The sequence below is a fragment of the Rhinatrema bivittatum genome, chromosome 8, assembly GCF_901001135.1.
Source record: "Rhinatrema bivittatum chromosome 8, aRhiBiv1.1, whole genome shotgun sequence".
NCBI classification, from domain to species: domain Eukaryota; kingdom Metazoa; phylum Chordata; class Amphibia; order Gymnophiona; family Rhinatrematidae; genus Rhinatrema; species Rhinatrema bivittatum.
This window is the reverse complement of record NC_042622.1, coordinates 210,693,683-210,711,997: the sequence shown is the minus strand read 5'-3', so window position 1 is coordinate 210,711,997 and position 18,315 is coordinate 210,693,683. Positions and strand designations below refer to the sequence as shown.

The 18,315-nt window shown below is 43.6% G+C and overlaps 1 protein-coding gene across 3 annotated transcripts in view; it reads right to left on the bottom strand.

The window, feature by feature from the left end:
* POM121 (POM121 transmembrane nucleoporin) overlaps positions 1 to 18,315 on the bottom strand; it is a 113,691-nt gene that overhangs the window by 4,725 nt on the left and 90,651 nt on the right. For 2 of the 3 annotated variants that reach the window (XM_029612946.1, XM_029612948.1), the window contains exon 12: positions 225 to 338. In XM_029612946.1, the coding sequence (XP_029468806.1) occupies positions 225 to 338 (114 nt within the window). Of the gene's footprint in view, positions 1 to 224; positions 339 to 5,511; positions 5,802 to 18,315 lie in introns of those variants that run through there. The other variant, XM_029612947.1, reaches the window with a different exon arrangement.

The window sequence follows — 18,315 nt, the reverse complement described above, 5'->3', positions numbered from 1 at the left end:
TGGCAGTACAAAAAGCCTTGTTGTAAGGGTGAAAGTGCCACAAACTCAGATGATTTCAGTTTTACTTATGATCTTCCCATATGTGCAGGGGACCAGCTTTTGACAAGTCTCAGGAATCCTGAAGCCAAAATTAATGCCATGAAGCTTCTGAATGCAGCTTCCTACCCTAAAGTTGCAATGCCCATCATGGTAAAGAAAAAAAAAAAAAAAAAAAAAAAGCTTACCAAAAGGGCCAGGTGTGACAAAACTTGAGCCAGTAGTGCTGGGGGTCCCAAACGTCAGACTGCTTACAACTGGTGCTGCTGAAGCACTCTGGCCAAAAGTAGGGGTGGAAGTCCCTAAAGGAAGCAAGAAGATATTTAAACACACCTGAATTCAAATTCTAAAATCTATATTTTCAAAACCATTAAAAAAAATAGATCAAGAGGTTCCAAACAATGACCAATTACAAGGGGGATGTGTGTGTGTGTGTGTGGGGATGTGTGGTGGTGAGGGGGCAGGAGATGGCCAGGGGGAAAGAAAATGGAAGTTGCGTGAAATGCAGTATGTGAAATAAGGATGCAGTAACCAAAAAAAAAAAAAAAAAGTTTAATTCAACCAACAAGCAATAGTGGCTTTAAAAGCCTTAGTTCCTTTCCCTGCACTTCTGAACAAGACAAAGATGATCTGATAGACGCCATTAGTAACTGCAACAGAGTCCGAACATCCAGGAAGAGCAGATTCCTTGCCTACTGTCCCTCCCAGGCCAAACTTAGGAAAGCCAGAAGCTACACCATCTGGTTGAAATGGAAAAACAAGAACAACCTTTGGCAAAAACGAGGTACCATCTGCAGACTATTAACAATAATCTGAAAAGTGCAGAAACTGTTCTCTACAGGACAAAGCCTGAAGCTCAGAAATCCTTTTGATCAAACAAATTGCTATCAGAAACACCACTTTTAAAGTAAGGTCCTTCAAAGATGCCTTCCCACAGCAGCTTGGAGGACTACACAGATCTCACAACACCAAAGTTTAAGATCCAAGTAGGACATATCCACTGCATCAGAGGTCATAGATGCTTGGCTCCCTTGAGAACTAATATCTAAATGAGACAACAGCCTTCCTTGTAACTTTCCCAGAAGCATCCCAAGGCTACCACCTGTACTTTAACGAATTATACGTGAAACCCTTAGTCCAGCCCTGCTGTAAATAAGCCAGGATGTGTGGAACATCTACCCATAATGCATCCAGGCCTTCCTTTACACACTAGGACAAAAACATTCTCCACGTCTTGTCATAGGCTAGCGACATGGCAGTTCAGTGCCTGAAGCAACAGTGATAAGAGACTCAGAGCACCCTTTTGATCGTAAATGTCTCCTCTCAAAAAGCCAAGCTGCAAAAGAAAAGCAATCTGCCCGATCCAAAACGTTAGGTCCTTGCCTGAGCAGGCCTTGAAGATGAGCCAATCTGATAGGCCCATCCACAGCCTGATGAATCAGATCCTGTTGGCCATGGAAGAACCAGAGTGTCGATGCTTTGGTTCCTGTGACTGAAGAGTCTCCTTGCTTTGGCATTACTGCATAACGCCATCAAATTCAGTTGGGGCTCTCCCCATCTGGCCCGGATGAGGTCCCAGGCCTCCATCAACTCCCAATCCCCCAGGTCCAACTGCTGCCTGCTGAGATAATCCGCTTGTACATTGTCCACTCCTACAACATGAGATGCTACAATCCCTGGTAGGTACTGCTCCACCCAGACAATTCCTGGGCCTCCAGAGCCACTCAGACTCTTTGTCCAGCCTTGATGATTAAGATACACCACCGTTGTTGTATTGTCTGAGAACACTCACCATTCAATCCCGAATCTGAGGAAAGAACTTCAATGCTTTGCACATCACCCTTCTTTCCAAATGATTGATAGACCAGGTCGCCTCTACCGGTGACCACCGACCTTGGGCCGTCTGCCCTTAGACCCCCCTCCCCCCAGTCAAAGGCTGGCATCCATAGTCACCACCACCCAGTCCGGGACATCCAGATCCACCCCCTTCTTCAAATTGGGTTGTGACAGTCAACATAAGAGACTGGATCTGGAGGCCCCTGCAGTGTTAAGGGTTAATGAAACTCCTCAGACAACGGATCCCAACAGGACAGAAGCACCTCTAAAGCAGACATGTGAGCAAAGGTCCATGGTACTAAATCTAGCATAGATGCCAGAGAACCCAGAACCTGCAAGTAGTCCCTGGCCCTGGCATGCTTAACAGTCAGGTCACCTGTGACTGCAACTTCAGAATCCTCTCGGCTAAGAAACACCTTGCTCAGTCAAGTGTCGAATCTTGCTCCCCAAATACTCCAAAGTCTGACTCAGAACAAGATGATGCTTTGCTAGATTTACAACCCAGCACCCTTTGAACCAAACCAGCTACATTCTATTTCCAACTTCACCTGGATAAGCCAGTCTTCCAGATAAGGGTAACCCAGAACCCCTTCCTTTTAGAGCGCAGTCGCCATCACCCTGTGTGAAAGTCCACAGAGCTGTCTATATCCTGAAAGGTAGGGCATGAAACTGAAAATGCTGCCCCTGCACAAAGCGAAAAAACAAACAAACCAGATGCTCCTTGTGTATGGGGTTGTGTAGATAGGCCTCTGTTAAATCCAAGGAAGCCAGAAATTCTCCCTGGCGAACCGCCACTATCACTGTTCGCAACATCTCCATATGAAAGTAGAGAACATGCAGAGCACATTAACTCTTTGCAGGTCGAGAAAGGGCCAAAAGGCTCCTTCCTTCTTGGGAACTAAATAAACCGAGTATCTCGTTTGACCCTGCTCCTTTACTAAAATGACTGTGCCTAACCTCTGAAGTCTGAGCAATGTATCCAGGACCTCCTCTTGCTTGCTTTGGGTCATGCAATGAGATTCCATGAATGCTTCCCTGACAGGGCAAGAAAATTCTGAAGTGTATCCATCTCTTATCACCTCTAGAACCCACAGGTTAAGAGGTGATCCTGGTCCACTCCCCATAAAAATAGTGTCAGGTGTCCCCTAATTACTTCCTTCAGAGAATAGACAAATGTGGCTTCATTGTGAGGACTCACTACCTCCGGTACTCTGACCAGCACCATCCCTGGAAGATCTTTGGGAACCTCAAAATGACTGCTGTCTTCCAGATCCTTGCTTCTGCAATGTCAATGAAGAACTCTTGAGATGAAGATGCCTCACATCCAGCAAGTGGGAGTGTGCAAGAAAGGTCCTCATGCCGCTCTAATAACATGCCATACTGGGTCAGACCAAGGGTCCATCAAGCTCAGCATCCTGTTTCCAACAGTGGCCAATCCAGGCCATAAGAACCTGGCAAGTACCCAAAAACTAAGTCTATTCCATGTTACCCTTGCTAGTAATAGCACTGGCTATTTTCTAAGTCAACTTAATAGCAGGTAATGGACTTCTCCAAGAACTTATCCAATCCTTTTTTAAACACAGCTATACTAACTGCACTAACCACATCCTCTGGCAAACAAATTCCAGAGTTTATTGTGCGTTGGAGTAAAAAAAGACTTTCTCCGATTAGTTTTAAATGTGCCACATGCTAACTTCATGGAGTGCCCCCTAGCTCTACTATCCGAAAGACTAAATAACCGATTCACATCTACCCGTTCTAGACCTCTCATGATTTTAAACACCTCTGTCATACGCCCCTCAGCCGTCTTCAAGCTGAAAAGTCCTAACCTCTTATTCTTTCCTCATAGGGAGCTGTTCCATTCCCCTTATCAATTTGGTAGCCCTTCTCTGTATCTCTTCTCCATCACAATTATATATCTTTTTTGAGATGTGGCGACCAGAATTGTACACAGTATTCAAGGTGCGGTCTCACCATGGAGCGATACAGAGGCATTATGACATTTTCCGTTTTATTCACCATTCCCTTTCTATTAATTCCAACATTCTGTTTGCTTTTTTGACCTGCCGCAGCACACTGAACCGATTTCAATGTGTTATCCACTATGACACCTAGATCTTTGGGTTGTAGCACCTAATATGGAACCCAACATTGTGGAATTTATAGCATGGGTTTATTTTTCCCTATATTGCACTCACCTCGCACTTATCCACATTAATTTCATCTGCCATTTGGATGCCCAATTTTCCAGTCTCACAAGGTTTCCTTCCTGCAATTTTATCACAATCTGCTTGTGATTTAACTACATCTGAACAATTTTGTATCATCTGGCAAATTTGATCTCACTCGTCATATTTCTTTCCAGATCATTTATAAATATATTGAAAAGTAAGGGTCCCAATACCGATCCCTGAGGCACTCCACTGCCCTCCCTCCCTTCCACTGAGAAATTGTCCATTTAATCCTACTCTCTGTTTCCTGTCTTTTAGCCAGTTTGCAATCCACGAAAGGACATTGCCACCTATCCCATTACTTTTTACTTTCCTAGAAGCCTCATGAGGAACTTTGTCAATCGCCTTCTGAAAATCCAAGTATACATCTACCGGTTTAACCTTTATCTACGTTTATTAACTCCTTCAAAAAAATGAAGCAGATTTGTGAGGCAAAGACTTGCCCTGGGTAAAAGCCATGCTGACTTTGTTCCATTAAACCATGTCTTTCTATATGTTCTGTGATTTTGCTGTTTAGAACACTTTCACCTATTTTTCCTGACACTGAAGTCAGGCTAACCCGGTCTGTAGTTTCCCCGGATCGCCCCTGGAGCCCTTTTTAAATATTGGGGTTACATTTGCTATCCTCCAGTCTTCAGGTACAATGGATGATTTTAATGAAAGGTTACAAATTTTTACCAAAAGGTCTGAAAATTTCATTTTTAGTTCCTTCAGAACTCTGGGGTGTATACCATCCTTCCAGGTGATTACTACTCTTCAGTTTGTCAATCAGGCCTACCACATCTTCTAGGTTCACCGTGATTTGATTCAGTCCATCTGAATCATTACCCATGAAAGCCTTCTCCATTACGGGTACCTCCCCAACATCCTCTTCAGTAAACACCAAAGCAAAGAAATAATTTAATCTTTCCGCGATGGTCTTATCTTCTCTACGTGCCCCTTTAACCCCTCGATCATCTAAACGGTCCAACTGACTCCCTCACAGGCTTTCTGCTTCGAATATATTTTAAAAAGTTTACTGTGAGCTTTTGCCTCTACAGCCAAATTCTTTTCAAATTCTCTCTTAGCCTGTCTTATCAACATTTAACTTGCCAACGTTTATGCTTTATCCTATTTTCTTCTGTTGGATCCTTCTTCCAATTTTTGAATGAAGATCTTTTGGCTAAAATAGCTTCTTTCACCTCCCCTTTTAACCATGCCGATAATTATTTTGCCTTCTTTCCACCTTTAACGTGTGGAATACATCTGGACTGTGCTTCTAGAATGGTATTTAACAATGACCATGCCTCTTGCACATTTTTTACTTTTGTAGCTGCTCCTTTCAGTTTTTTTCTAACAATTTTTCTCATTTTATCAGTTTCGCTTTTGAAAGTTTATCACTACACACTAACCTCAGTGGTGGTAAATGCTTTGGATCATAAACTGGATAAATTAATCAAAATATCACGGAACTGAAAGATTCGCTGATTTTGGGAAGACTAATGACATTGCAGAACTCAGGATTTCACTGGCGGAGGACACATTGTCAGATATGGCCAATTAAATGGCTAACTGGAGAACACGTATGTGCACAAGAACCAAAACCAAATGACCAAGAACAGATCGTGCCAGAAGAGCTTGAGAATTATTGGATTACCGGACATCAGGCGATGAAGAGCCTTGCAGGATTGGTTTCCTCATGCTCTGCAGTTGCCTGACCTGAAGGGTAGATACAATTGAGCGTGCTCACAGTGTATTCCCAAGACATCCACCAACATGCGTCCGAGAATGGTCTTGGTGAAATTTGAGCTATGTGGCAAAAACCACCAATTTGGACAAACTGCATGCAATCAGGACTAAGAATCACAAAATGTTAATCTTTCAAGATTTTTCCAATGTGGTGCCCTTAAAATGGAAGGAATCTGGGTGTTGCAGTTGAAAACGAATCTTATGTTTAAACAGGTCTGAGCAAACTGAGACAAAGCTCATGTTTGGCTTGAGGGAAAGATTTCTTTACAATTCTGCACATCTCGATCCCTAGTAACTCTACTTGGATGAAAACGAATGATTAAAAAAGTTCTCAACTGGATACCATGGTGATGAGATGCTGTTTCTGGTGTAATGGCAGTTTTGTGTTATCCCTCTGTGTAAGACTGCAGTCTGAACTATGCAGAATACAGCATTTTTTTCTTTTTATTTTTAAAAAAACTCTTGTATACTGCTGTTCCAAAAAAGGAGATCAAAAATAGTTTAACAAACTCAATATGCATAATAAATAAAAAAATAACAGCAATCAACAAGATTGTCATAACCATACATTGGAAATCAAAGTATTTTAAAAACCAATAAAATATAAAAACAAAAACTACAAATTTACACTGGGATATATAGTTATAACTTGAGAGTTAACCAAATTCTTTCTTTAAGCAGCCATGTTTTGAGTCTTTTTCTGAGTCAGTCATCGATCTCAGGCAGGCAGGTTATTGTATTCCGAAGTGTCGGTCCAACAATAGAAAAAGCTCTTACTTCACCTATATGAGCTATTCTAATAGATGCAATTTCAAGTGGACCTTTGGGAGCGTGTTGGAGCATAAATATGTAGTTTAGAAACCAAACCCATGGTGTAGCTGAATATTTCACAAGTTTATGTATTATTGTTAGTATCTTATAATTTGATTCTGGCTCTAAAAGGGAAGAACCAGGGTAAGTTAATGACAATGGGTGTGATATGATTGAATTTTGTTTCCAGCGATTAATCTAGCTGCAGAATTTTGTAAAAGTTGTATGGCGTTGTAATGTTGATACAGCAGACCCTAGGAATAATAAATTACAATAAATCAGTTCGTGAAAAATTAAAGGTGTGTTTTTTCCGCATGCAGTATTATGGAGGAGATGCACGCCTCAAGGCCTCTTGTTTTGTTTGCCACATTAACTGGATTCTGCGTAGTGGAGTTTAATTCTTAGCCAAGATATGGGTTTTCCTCAGATTGGGATAATATGGATCTTTTAATTTGGGGCTATACATATACACACACTTTTTTTTTTAAATAAAGGGTAACTACTAAGGGTGGTGCCCTATGCATCTAAGTTCCCTGATATATATAGCAGTTAAAGGTTTAATTTGTCATTTGTTTGGTTATATATGGGATACTTGGTGGGGCGGTGGGGGGATTGAAGAGTATTGCTGGATGACTGCTGGGAGATCTGTTCTTTGAGAAATATATCAAGATATTGCTCTCTCTTAACTCTGGTATGCTTCTCTAGGAAACCTCATGCTGGAGAATCCCACACAATTTCTCTGGTATATCGTATAAGATACGATTCACAATAGCCATGGGGAAAGTTAATTATGCAGATCGAAGATTCGAATGACTTTACTTTTCTTCCCTTTTAGAAAGGTTAAAATGTCTAATTTAAAAGCTAATCACTTGGAACGTAGGTAGCTTAGGCATAACTATCAAAAGAGAAAAAAGGTTCTCAGTCTCTTAAACAGGCTAAATGTTCCATTGTGTTCCTGCAAGAAATGCACTTAGGGGCAGATTTTAAAAAGTTGCGCGAGCGTGTACTTTTGTTCGCGCAGCAGGCGCATACAAAAGTACGCCTGATTTTATAAGATACGCACGTAGCCGCGCGTATCTTATAAAATCTGGGGTCGGCGCACGCAAGGCTGCGCAAAATCGGCAGCCTGCGCGCGCCAAGCCGCACAGCCTGCCTCCGTTCCCTCCGAGGCCGCTCCGATTTCGGAGCGGCCTCGGAGGGAACTTTCCTTCGCCCTCCCCTCCCTTCCCCTACCTAACCCACCTCCTCAGCCCTATCTACCCCCCCCCCTTAACTTTGCGCGCGTCAGCCGGCAGCCCCGCTCCGTTCTCCGGTCCCGGGGGCTGGCCGGAGGCCTCGACCACGCCCCTGGGCCGGCGCCACGTCCCCGGGCCTGCCCCCGAAACGCCCCCTTACAAAAGCCCCGGGACTTACGCCTGTCCCGGGGCGCGTAAATCCTTCCGGATTTACGTGCGTGGGCCTTTGAAAATCCGCCCCTTAATGTGGAACATCAAAGATTGAAAGAAGGTGGGTTTCTCAAGTCTATTTTGCCTCTAGTTTTACCAAAAGTAAAGGGGTTGCCATTCTGTTAAATGTTCCCTTTAAACTGGAAGAGTCATAGGAAAGTGAGATATATTTTCTTATGGGTACTTTATACCCCCCAAAATTAAATTTTATCTGTCTATGCGCTTAGGGGTACATTTTAAAAACAGCGCACACGCGTACTTTTGTTCGCACACCAGGCGTGAACAGAAGTACGCTGGATTTTTATAAGATACGCGCGTAGCTGCGTGGATCTTATAAAATCCGGGGTCGGCATGCGCGCAAGGGGGTGCACATTTGTGCAACTTGCGCGCGCAGAGCACTGCGCGCGCTGCCTGTTCCCTCCACCCCCCCGGGCCCTATCTAAACCCCCCACCTTTATCGCACAAGTTATGCCTGCTCGAAGCAGGCGTAACTCGCGCGTGCCGATGGCCCGCTGCCGTGCCGGCACGCCGCCCCCGACACGCCCCCCTAGCAAAGCCCCAGGGCTTGCGCGCGCTGCCGAGCCTATGCAAAATGGACTCTGCGCGCGTAGGTTTTTTTTTGTTTGTTTTTAAGGGTTACACGCTTAACTTAAGCGCGTAACCCTTTTAAAATCCAGCCCTTAATATATATGATCATGGCTTTTTCAGCTCATTGGTCTCCCAAGTGCTTTCCTTAGGGGAATTTCCTGTCCTTTTGGACCCTGGAATGGACGGATTTCAGAGATGAACCTATAAATCCTAGTAAAGGAATACCTTTTTGTGCTCACATTTGAGACTCCTTGATTTATGGAGAATTTTAAATCCTACTTCTAAAGATTATACTCACCAGGCCAGGGCCCATGTGTACCCGTATAGACTATATTTTATGCTCAGAGATACTGTTCAGGAGGCTGAATGTCTCAAACTGAGAACAGTCCTGTCTCAAGTGTAATGTCTAGTGGTGCAGACTCCTCTCTGCCTTCTTTATGGAAGAGGTCCCCGTCCTTGTCCTTGGATAAGGAGTTTCCAAAATTTTCACAAAGTGCTGACAGGAATAGGAACTCCACAATCCTATTCATAGAGACAATCCTGGACTGTACTGGGAGGCAATATCATAGGTTATCTAATTAAGAAGAAAAGAAGCCCGAATGCCGATATATTTAAAAGTTTTTCTATACCGTCATTAGGTTAAATACCATCACAACGGTTTACAGAAGGGCACGATAAAGAGAAATATGGGTGGTATAGATTACAAATTACTCGTGTGCCATCATAGTACAGTAAAAATTTAAAATAATAAACTAGGTGTGTAAGTTAAACCTGATTGTTAGGAACAAATTAGGCAGTTTGATTTTAACATTAATATGCTTATGTAGGTTACTAAAAAAACTTCTAGCTTGGTGCATCCTTATCTCTCAACTATTTTTCTCCTTTTCTTTATCTTTATAAAATGTGTGTTTAAAAAGCCAGGTTTTCAGATTAGTTTTGAATAATTTCAGATTTGTCTGTAGTCTTATTTCGAGTGGCATGGTGTTCCAGAGTACAGGACCAGCCAGTGACAGTGCTCTTTCCCTTACTTGCGTGAGATGTGCTGATTTGACAGAGGGGACAGTTAGTAGAGCTTTATTTGTGGTACATGCACACGCAGTGCCGTGTTAAGCCAGTCTGCTTTATCATCATGGATTAGTTTGTATAATCTATAAAGTGCTTTATATTGTATTCTTTGTTCAATTGGAAGCCAATGGAGTTCAGCAAGTGTTCCTGTAATATGGTCACTTTTTTATGCCTGTCAAAACTCTGGCAGCGGAGTTTTGCAATATTTGCAGAGGCCAAATTGTAGATTGAGGTAGTCCTAAAAGCAGGGCGTTACAATAGTCTGTGCTAGCGAATATCATTGCTTGTAGAACTGTGCGAAAATTGTTAATCGTTAGAGGTTTTAGTCTTCCTAGGATCATTAGTTTTGCATAACTTTCTTTTATTTTCTGTGAGATGTGTTTCATGTTTAGCTCAGGGTCAATTATTACTCCTAGATCCCTAACTTTTGTTGCTAACTTGGTGGTTTGAATATTTTTGATTGTGAATGTTGGTTGTGTGTGGTGAGTGTTTTTACGTTCAATGTGTAAGAGTTCAGTTTTGTCAATGTTTATTACCAATTCCATCTGGTTTAGGAGCTGTTTGATTATTTCTAGGTACACATTGGCTAGTTTGTTTCTTCAATGGTGTTTGGAATGGGTAACAGTAATTGTATATCACCTGCGTAAATGTAATGTATGATTCCCAGTCCTGCTAGTAAGTGACATATTGGGAGGAGGTAGATGTTAAAGAGTGTTGCAGATAGGGCTGATCCCTGTGGGACACCAGTTAGCAGTCTGACTGTCTGAAAGTGCATTTTTGATTTGTACCTGAAAACATCTATTGTTTAAGTATGACTCGAACCATTTTAGTGTTTTGTTAGTGAGTCCTATTTCTTTCAGTCTATTGATTAGTATTCTGTGATTTACAGTGTCAAATGCTGCAGAGAGATCTAATAGAACCAGAATGTAGTGTGTTCCTGTATCGAATCCTCTTAAGATATTATCTGATAGAGCTAATAGCAACGTTTCTGTACTGTAGTGTTTGCGGAATCCATGTTGTGCTGATATAGTATGTTATTTTCAAGGTGGTTCGATAGTTGTTTTTGAACTGATTTTTCAATTAGTTTGGCTATTAGGGGTAAGTTGGAGACTGGTCTGTAGTTGCTAAGATTTAAGGGGTCAAGGTTCTTTTCTTAATTGGCTTGATTATGGCTCCTTTCAAGGTATCCGGCATTACTCCGTCTAGTGAGAGGTTGATTATTTTAGTTAAGGTTGGGGTTATTGTGTCTGCTATTTTTTTAAGTTCTGTAATGGGTATGGTGTCGCTTTTGTGGGTAGCCTTAGATAAACATCTTGAATCTTCTGTGCAATTCTGGTCACCGCATCTCAAAAAAAGAGTTGCACTGGAAAAACTGCAGAGAAGGGTGACCAAAATAAGGGGCATAGAACGGTTGCCCTATGAGGAAAAGCTAAAGAGGTTAGGGTTGTGCAGTTTGGAGAAGAGATGACAGGGATATGATGTCTACATAACTTGTTCAAGTGCTTTCATGATTAATGTAAATCAGTTATTTAATCTCTCAGATAGGATTAGGGGGCACTCCATGAAGTTAGCAAATAGCTCATTTAAAACAAATCAGACAATTTTCACACGATACACAGTTAGGCTCTAGAATTTGTTACCAGGGGATATGGTTACAGCAGTTAGTGTAACTGGGTTTAAAAAAGGTTTGGATAAGTTCCTATAGGAAAAAATCCATAAATTGCTATTAAGCAATAGTAGTTTGAGATTTATTTAATGTTTGGGTACTTGCCAGGTACTTGCGATTTGGACTGGCCACTGTTCTAAACAGGATGCTGGGCTTGATGGACCCTTGGTCTGACCCAGTATGGCATCTCTTATGTTATGTAAGCCAGGAGCAAAAAGTTACCTTGACTACAATCATGTTCCCCCCTACAAAAACAGGAATATTTTCTTGCCCCGCATAAATTGAACGATTTGTTGCACTGTAAAGCTGGATATTCTATCCAATCTTAGCTACAAATTTTTATAGGAATAAAGCTAATAGGATGTTATTGAATCTTAAGGGTCAACAGGGATCACAGTATGCAAGTATTAAAAACCCAGGTGATCAGATGCTTTCTGTATTTAGAGATTTCTATGCTACTCTTTAAGCAGCAGAAAAAGAAAATTCTCTTTCTAGGGAGGAATTTATGAAAAGTGTTAGTCTTCTTCATATTTCTGAAATGGATGCCCGTAAGTTAAATGCCCTTTTTACCAATATGGAACTCCATCTTATATGTTCTTTAAAATGTTTTAAGGCTCCAGGACCTTATTGATTCAATGCCAATTTTTATAAATCTTTGAAGGATTTATTCATAGATGACTTAAGGGTTTTGTTTGAAAGTATGGCAAATAGGGTCTATGCCTGAACATATACGGAATGGAGTGGTCCTACCTAAATCTGATAGAAACCTGACTTTGGCTGGATCTTATAGGCAGATATCACTTGAATATAGATATTAGAGTTTATGCCTCCGTTTTGGCTAATCTATATAAATAAAAAATGTAAATGTTCATTTGTTCAAAATCTTAAATCTCCAAAAGTTCTTCACTGATTGCTTTGAAATTTTGACACAACGTTGCATTCGAATTTGCGTGTGTTTTTATATACCTATATTATATAGATGTCACCTGTGACAGGTAAAACCATGGTTCTTTTGGAAAAACAGCACTATCTGTTGGATGTTAAAGCAACACACGCTATCTACAACATAAATGGCCTCTGACCCACGGCCCGCAAATGAGCAGTAGAGAGCAGCTCTACCCCCATGTGCGGACCATAGAGCTCTGCGCTACGTGCTGGGTGTCAGAGGGGAGGAGGAAAGGGCAGATGAATCGCTGCTCTGAGAAACGGCTTAGCCCGTTCCTCTGCCGCTGGGGAAGGGAGGAGGGAGTAGGGACTGCCGGACAGTTACACACAGGAGGAGGAAAGGGTAGAAGAATCACCGAGCCAGTCCATCCACCGCCGGGGAAGGGGGGGTAGTTGGGACGGCCGGAGCAGAGCTAATGCGCATTGTGAAATTAAACCAGACTGAGCCACGGCAACGTGTGGCCGGGTACAGCTAATAGATTAATATATATACTGCCTTTAATCAAAGGACAGGCTGCTTCATATATGGAAGAAAATCCAGTATTAACATACTTAAGGAGTTATTGGTGTTGGAGTTGTTACAAGGGTTCCATATCAGACAGACACTCTAATAGTGGGATTTGATTCTGAAAAAGCTTGGCAGTTTCATGGTCCTTTTTGAAATATATCTTACAGTGCATGGACTTAACTGGTCATATTTAACTATCTACTAATCCCCACTGCACAAATTCTGGTGAATGGGACCCTCTTTGACCACTTTGATCTGAAGAGGGAAACCAGACAAGGGTGTCCCCTATCCCCTTTACTATTTGTGCTAACATTGGAGCCCCTAATATATCATTTTCTTAATCATCCTAAAAAAAAAAAAAAAAAAAAATGTATGAGTCCTTTTCTGGATTAAAAATCAATTTAGATAAACCAGAGGCTTTGGACATTTTAGGCAGTTTGCATGACTGCCAAATTTTCCACTTCAATGGAAATTAGTCCCTTAAATATGTAAGGATACAAGTCCACTGACACCCTTCTCATTGGTATCCCATAAACATTATGCCTATGCTAATTTCCAACAAAAACTGTTAGGATAGTTAAATCTTCCTCTTTCCATCCAGAGATGCATAATCCTAATCAAGAAGGTATTACTACCTAAACTACAACATCAAAAAATTGCCATGCTGGGTCAGACCAAGGGTCCATCAAGCCCAGCATCCTGTTTCCAACAGAGGTAAAAAACCAGATCACAAGAACCTGGCAAGTACCCAAACATGTACTACAGATGCTTCCAGTGATTCTCTGGTACATATTAAATAGAGCTTGTTCCCATTTTATTTGGGAGGGGGAAAAATCTAGGAAATCTGGTCAAATTAATGTTACCAAAAGAGGAAGGAGGATTCAACTTTCCAAATTTTAAAATATATAATATGGCTTGCTTAATAAGAGCACTGGGTGATTGGTTGCTGCACATTAAAAAAAAAAAAAATTGGTTCTTACCTGCTAATTTTTTGTTCCTTGAAACCCACAGATCAGTCCAGACAAGAGGGTTTATACGCAGCAGATTGAGGTAAAGAAAACTGAGGCACTGCTACATATCCAAGTGCACCACCTGCAGTTCTTCAGTATTGACCTGTACCTAAGCCAAGATGTCTAAACCACCTCCAGATTCCCTTCCTCTAAACAAAAAAAAAAACAAAACAAAACAAAACCTGGGGCACAAATTGCAGAATCCCAACCAAACCGAACTAGGGGCAAGAACTAGAATTGAGTCTCAAAATTGAGAAGGATTTAGACATTTTTCCCGGGTAGGCTGAATAGCGGTCATTAAGGTGAACGTATTACCTAGGCTTTTATACTCTCTCAACTATACCCATCCATATCTTTGCGAACATTTTAAAAAAAAAAAGTGTGGCAGAAAAAGACTTCACTACATTTGGAAGAAGCAGCCCCCTCGTGTGGCTCGAGCTGTCCTATATCTTCCCAAGCACAATGGTGGATGGGGTGTTCCTAAACCTGTTGTGGTATTTTGGTGCAGTTCAGCTCAGGGCCCTGGTAGATATCTACAATCAACGAGAAGTTAAACAGTGGGTGAGATTGGAACAAGCCATGTTGGACGTGATGCCGCTGTAGGCCTTACCTTGGCAGCCCTAGGTGATGTGGAGGCCAGTGACCTCTATGCCCCTAGCGATGGGGAATATGCTTAAAAACTGGACCCAATGGCAGATCAAATTATTGGGCTCCTTTAAATATTTTCATTTATTCTACAATATTAGTTTTCCCGGCAGGATTAGACTCCTCAGTTCTGTGCGTGGGCTGTTTGGGGGGGGGGGGGGGGGGTATTGTCTGCATTGGACACCTTTGGAAGGAGGGTACTATAATACATTTTGCTAATTTTCAGAGTAAATATCCAGGGTATGCACAGCATTTCTTGAATTTTGCTCAGGTTTGCACTTTGACGGCATTAAAGGGGGGGGCCAGGCGCTGCATCCCTCCAAATCCTTATTCGAAAACTATTGTGAACACTGATAAAATCAAAGGAGTGATTTCCAAAATATGCGCATTTCACAATGCTTTATCATCATACAAGTTCTTATCTTACTGCCTGGTCTCAGGATCTTGGTGCCCCCTTATCTGAGGACTGGGACTTTGTGTTTTTTAGGGTGGCAAAATGCTCTATATCCACTTCTATACAAGAGCATTGTTAAATTACACGCTATGTTTCCAACCACGTCTAGCAAGTGCTGGAGACACTGTGGACAAGGAGGAACCTATATCCATATATGATGGCGCTGCCCTAAGGTGGTAGCTTTTTGGGACAAGATTCGTAGGTGGCGTCCATTGTGAAGACTAGCCAGTTCGGTGGGACAGGCTTACACCCTTGCTTAGGTGAACTTCCTGTAGCCACCACTGGAGCCGAGAACATACTTCCATCAGTAGGTGGAGATGAATCGAGTAGTCTTGAGACAGTGGGTTCCATCGTGACTGCAGGGATCATTGGAGTGGCTGTCCTCACCCATGGTACTATCTCCAGGGTTGAACGCCATCAGGCTAAGGACCTGGAGATAGCTCCACACCCTGGGGCGCATTGGTTTCAACCGATGCACTTGGTACAACAGCTTCCTTATCATTGAGGGAGGGAGAGAGGGAGACACTGTCCTGTTTGGTGCCAAGTCAGACTCTCAAGTACTCTAAGGACTGGGAGGGCTTGAGGCTGCTCTTGTCCATGTTCACGACCCAACCAAGTTCCTGGAGCAGGGACATGACCCTGCTGGTCATCTGGAGGCTCTCTGCCAAGAACTTTGCCCAGATCAGCCAGTTGTTTAAGTAAGGGTGCACCAGGATCCCTTCTTTCTTCAGTGCTGCCGCCATGACCACCATAATTCTTGAGAATGTTCTGGGGGCAGTTGCCAGGCCAAAGAAAAAGGCCTGGAACTGATAACGGCAGCCCAGTACCGCAAAGCATAGGAAACGCTGGTGGTCCTGACTGGTTCTAATATGAAGATATCAGAGAGGCCCAGGGATGTTAAGAACTCTCCCAGTTGTACGGCCATTATGACAGAGCAAAGAGTTTCCATGCAGAAGTGAATTATCCGGTGACAATTGATGCTCTTGAGGTCCAGGATGGGGCAAAATGAACCCTCCTTCTTGGGTACGATGAAATAGATGGAGTAATGCCTGTATGTTCCTGGGGTGTAGGTATTAGAGTTATAGCCCTCAAACTGAGGAGCCTTAACAGATTCCACTGCCAGTTTGTGCTGGGAGTGACAAGGTGACATGAACATGTTTAGAGGGATGCTGCAAAATTCCAAAGCGTATCCTTCTTATATGATGTCCAGTACCCATTTGTCTGATGTGAACTCCACCCACCGCTAATAGAAAAGGTATAGTCTGCTCCCTACCTCCTTGTCCCATGGATGGGTCAGCCAAACTTCAATGAGAAGTTTGGGTTGAACCTGAGCCCAAACCAGTTCCTCTTTTTGGTTTTGGCTCTGAAAGGACAGACCTTCCAGAGGGTCGATATACCTTAAAATGAGTTTCTGGAGGGCCAAAAGCGCTGGGAGCCCCTGGCCCAACCCCTCATGGGCGAGGGGCGCTGCGTCCTATCTTTCAGTAGCTGCGGCACTGGAGATTCACCCCACTTACTGGCTAGCTTTTCCAATTCACTTCCAAAAGGAGGGATCACTTAAAAGGCATCTTTGTGAGGTTTGCCTTAAAGGTTGCGTCCACTGACCAATTTCGCAGCCATAGCTGTCTTCTGGCCACTACTCTGGCCGAGGTATGCACCAGGTCAGAGCTAGCATCCGCTAGGAAGGCCATGGCAGGCTATCACCTCTCTGGAATGCTTCCCTGAGCTATCTACCTCTCGAGAGAAGCAGACACAAACGAGCCACCCGGGCACAACTGGAAGCGATCTGCAGTGTCATTGCTGTCACATCAAAGGCTAACGGATAGACTCCAACCGCATATCGTGTACATACTTCAAGGCTGCTGCTCCCTCTGCTGGGATAGTTCACTTTGAAATGATGCAGACCAGGGCATCCACTTACAGGAAATGCAGGTGTTCTCTGGCTGCCAGGTCCAGAGGGTACAGGGCCTCTAATGCAGGACCTCCTTTAAAACTGGCTTCCGGGGCATCCCACTCCAGATCAATCAACTCCTGGATAGCTTCCAGCATAGGGAAATAGCAAGAGACTTTCCATAGAGACACCAGGATGGGATTCTTCTTTCGTTCCGTCAATGAGTCCGTGCCAGGAACTCAGCAGTCTTCAGGGTCTGGGAAACCAGGGCCGGCAATTCATCTTTGTGGAAAATCCATGGTCTCCAATGTGCTAACAAAGACATGGTCCAGTATGGCTCCAAGCCTGGAGGGATTTCCCTATCCTCCAATGAGTCTGCATCCCCTTCGACGTCCAGGGGGGTCTGGGTCTCTGTCAGAGATACCCTTGGTGAGGCAAGCCATGTCCCAAGGCATACTAATAGGGCTGGGAGAACAAGGCCTTCCTAGCTAGGGCCCAGTCCGGGCAGGGGCAGCAGCTGACTGCACCTGAACAAAGGCTTGAAGGCCCTGAAAGAATTCCATCCAAGAAAAGGTCAACAGGTCCATACCTAGCCCAGGAGGAACTGGGATAGGTACTGCTGAACTGCCCTCTCTAGGACGGCGCAGCCCTGGGATTGGCACGGATCTGGGGTGCTACTGTATAAGGTCGTAGCTGACCAGTCCTCCAACTGGGAGGGGCTGGGCTTGTAGAAGTCCTGAGAGTCCAGCCCTCCCTAGGCCTCCTCACAGTGCTGACATAGAAAAGATTCTAGGTCAGACTGTGCAGCACTAATATGGCAGGCAGCACAAAGTGTCACTTGTGCTGCTTTGTTGCCAGAGCCATAGTTCAGTGTAGTTTGTGCATTCAGCCAGCTAGTGCTTGGACTCGAGCACGCACAAATACACCCAGATGTGTGTAAGGATAAGTGTCCAGTTGTACATAAATATATGAGTGTACTTGTGTGTTAAGTGCACAATAGGGCCGGCCCACACTGCACATTCCGATGGTCTATGGGGAAAAATGGCACCGCACAAAACTGCATGCAAGATGGCACCTCCACGGCCTGCCACGTAGAGTGCCCACCAAGCCTGTAGTGGGGCCTAGCCCATCGGAGGGCGGCTCAATCCGCTCTGAAACCCCCTTCCCTGCCCCAACGGGATTGGGAACATAGTTGGTACGGCGCACCGAGCAAGAGACTGGAGAAAAGGCTTACTGGAGCCCTTCCACATCTCTGAATCAGAGGAGTCCTACTTTTATACTTACCTGGGCTCAGCACTTACCGGCTGAGTACAGAGACTGTCTCTGGCTGCAGGGGAAGAGGGCTTAGGCCAGGGCTTCCCATACTGTGGGTCGGGACCCCAAATGGGGGTCACAAATGCCTCAAATGTCAGCAATTTTCAGGTGGCAGCAGCATTAGAGGACGAGGGGGGCTGAGA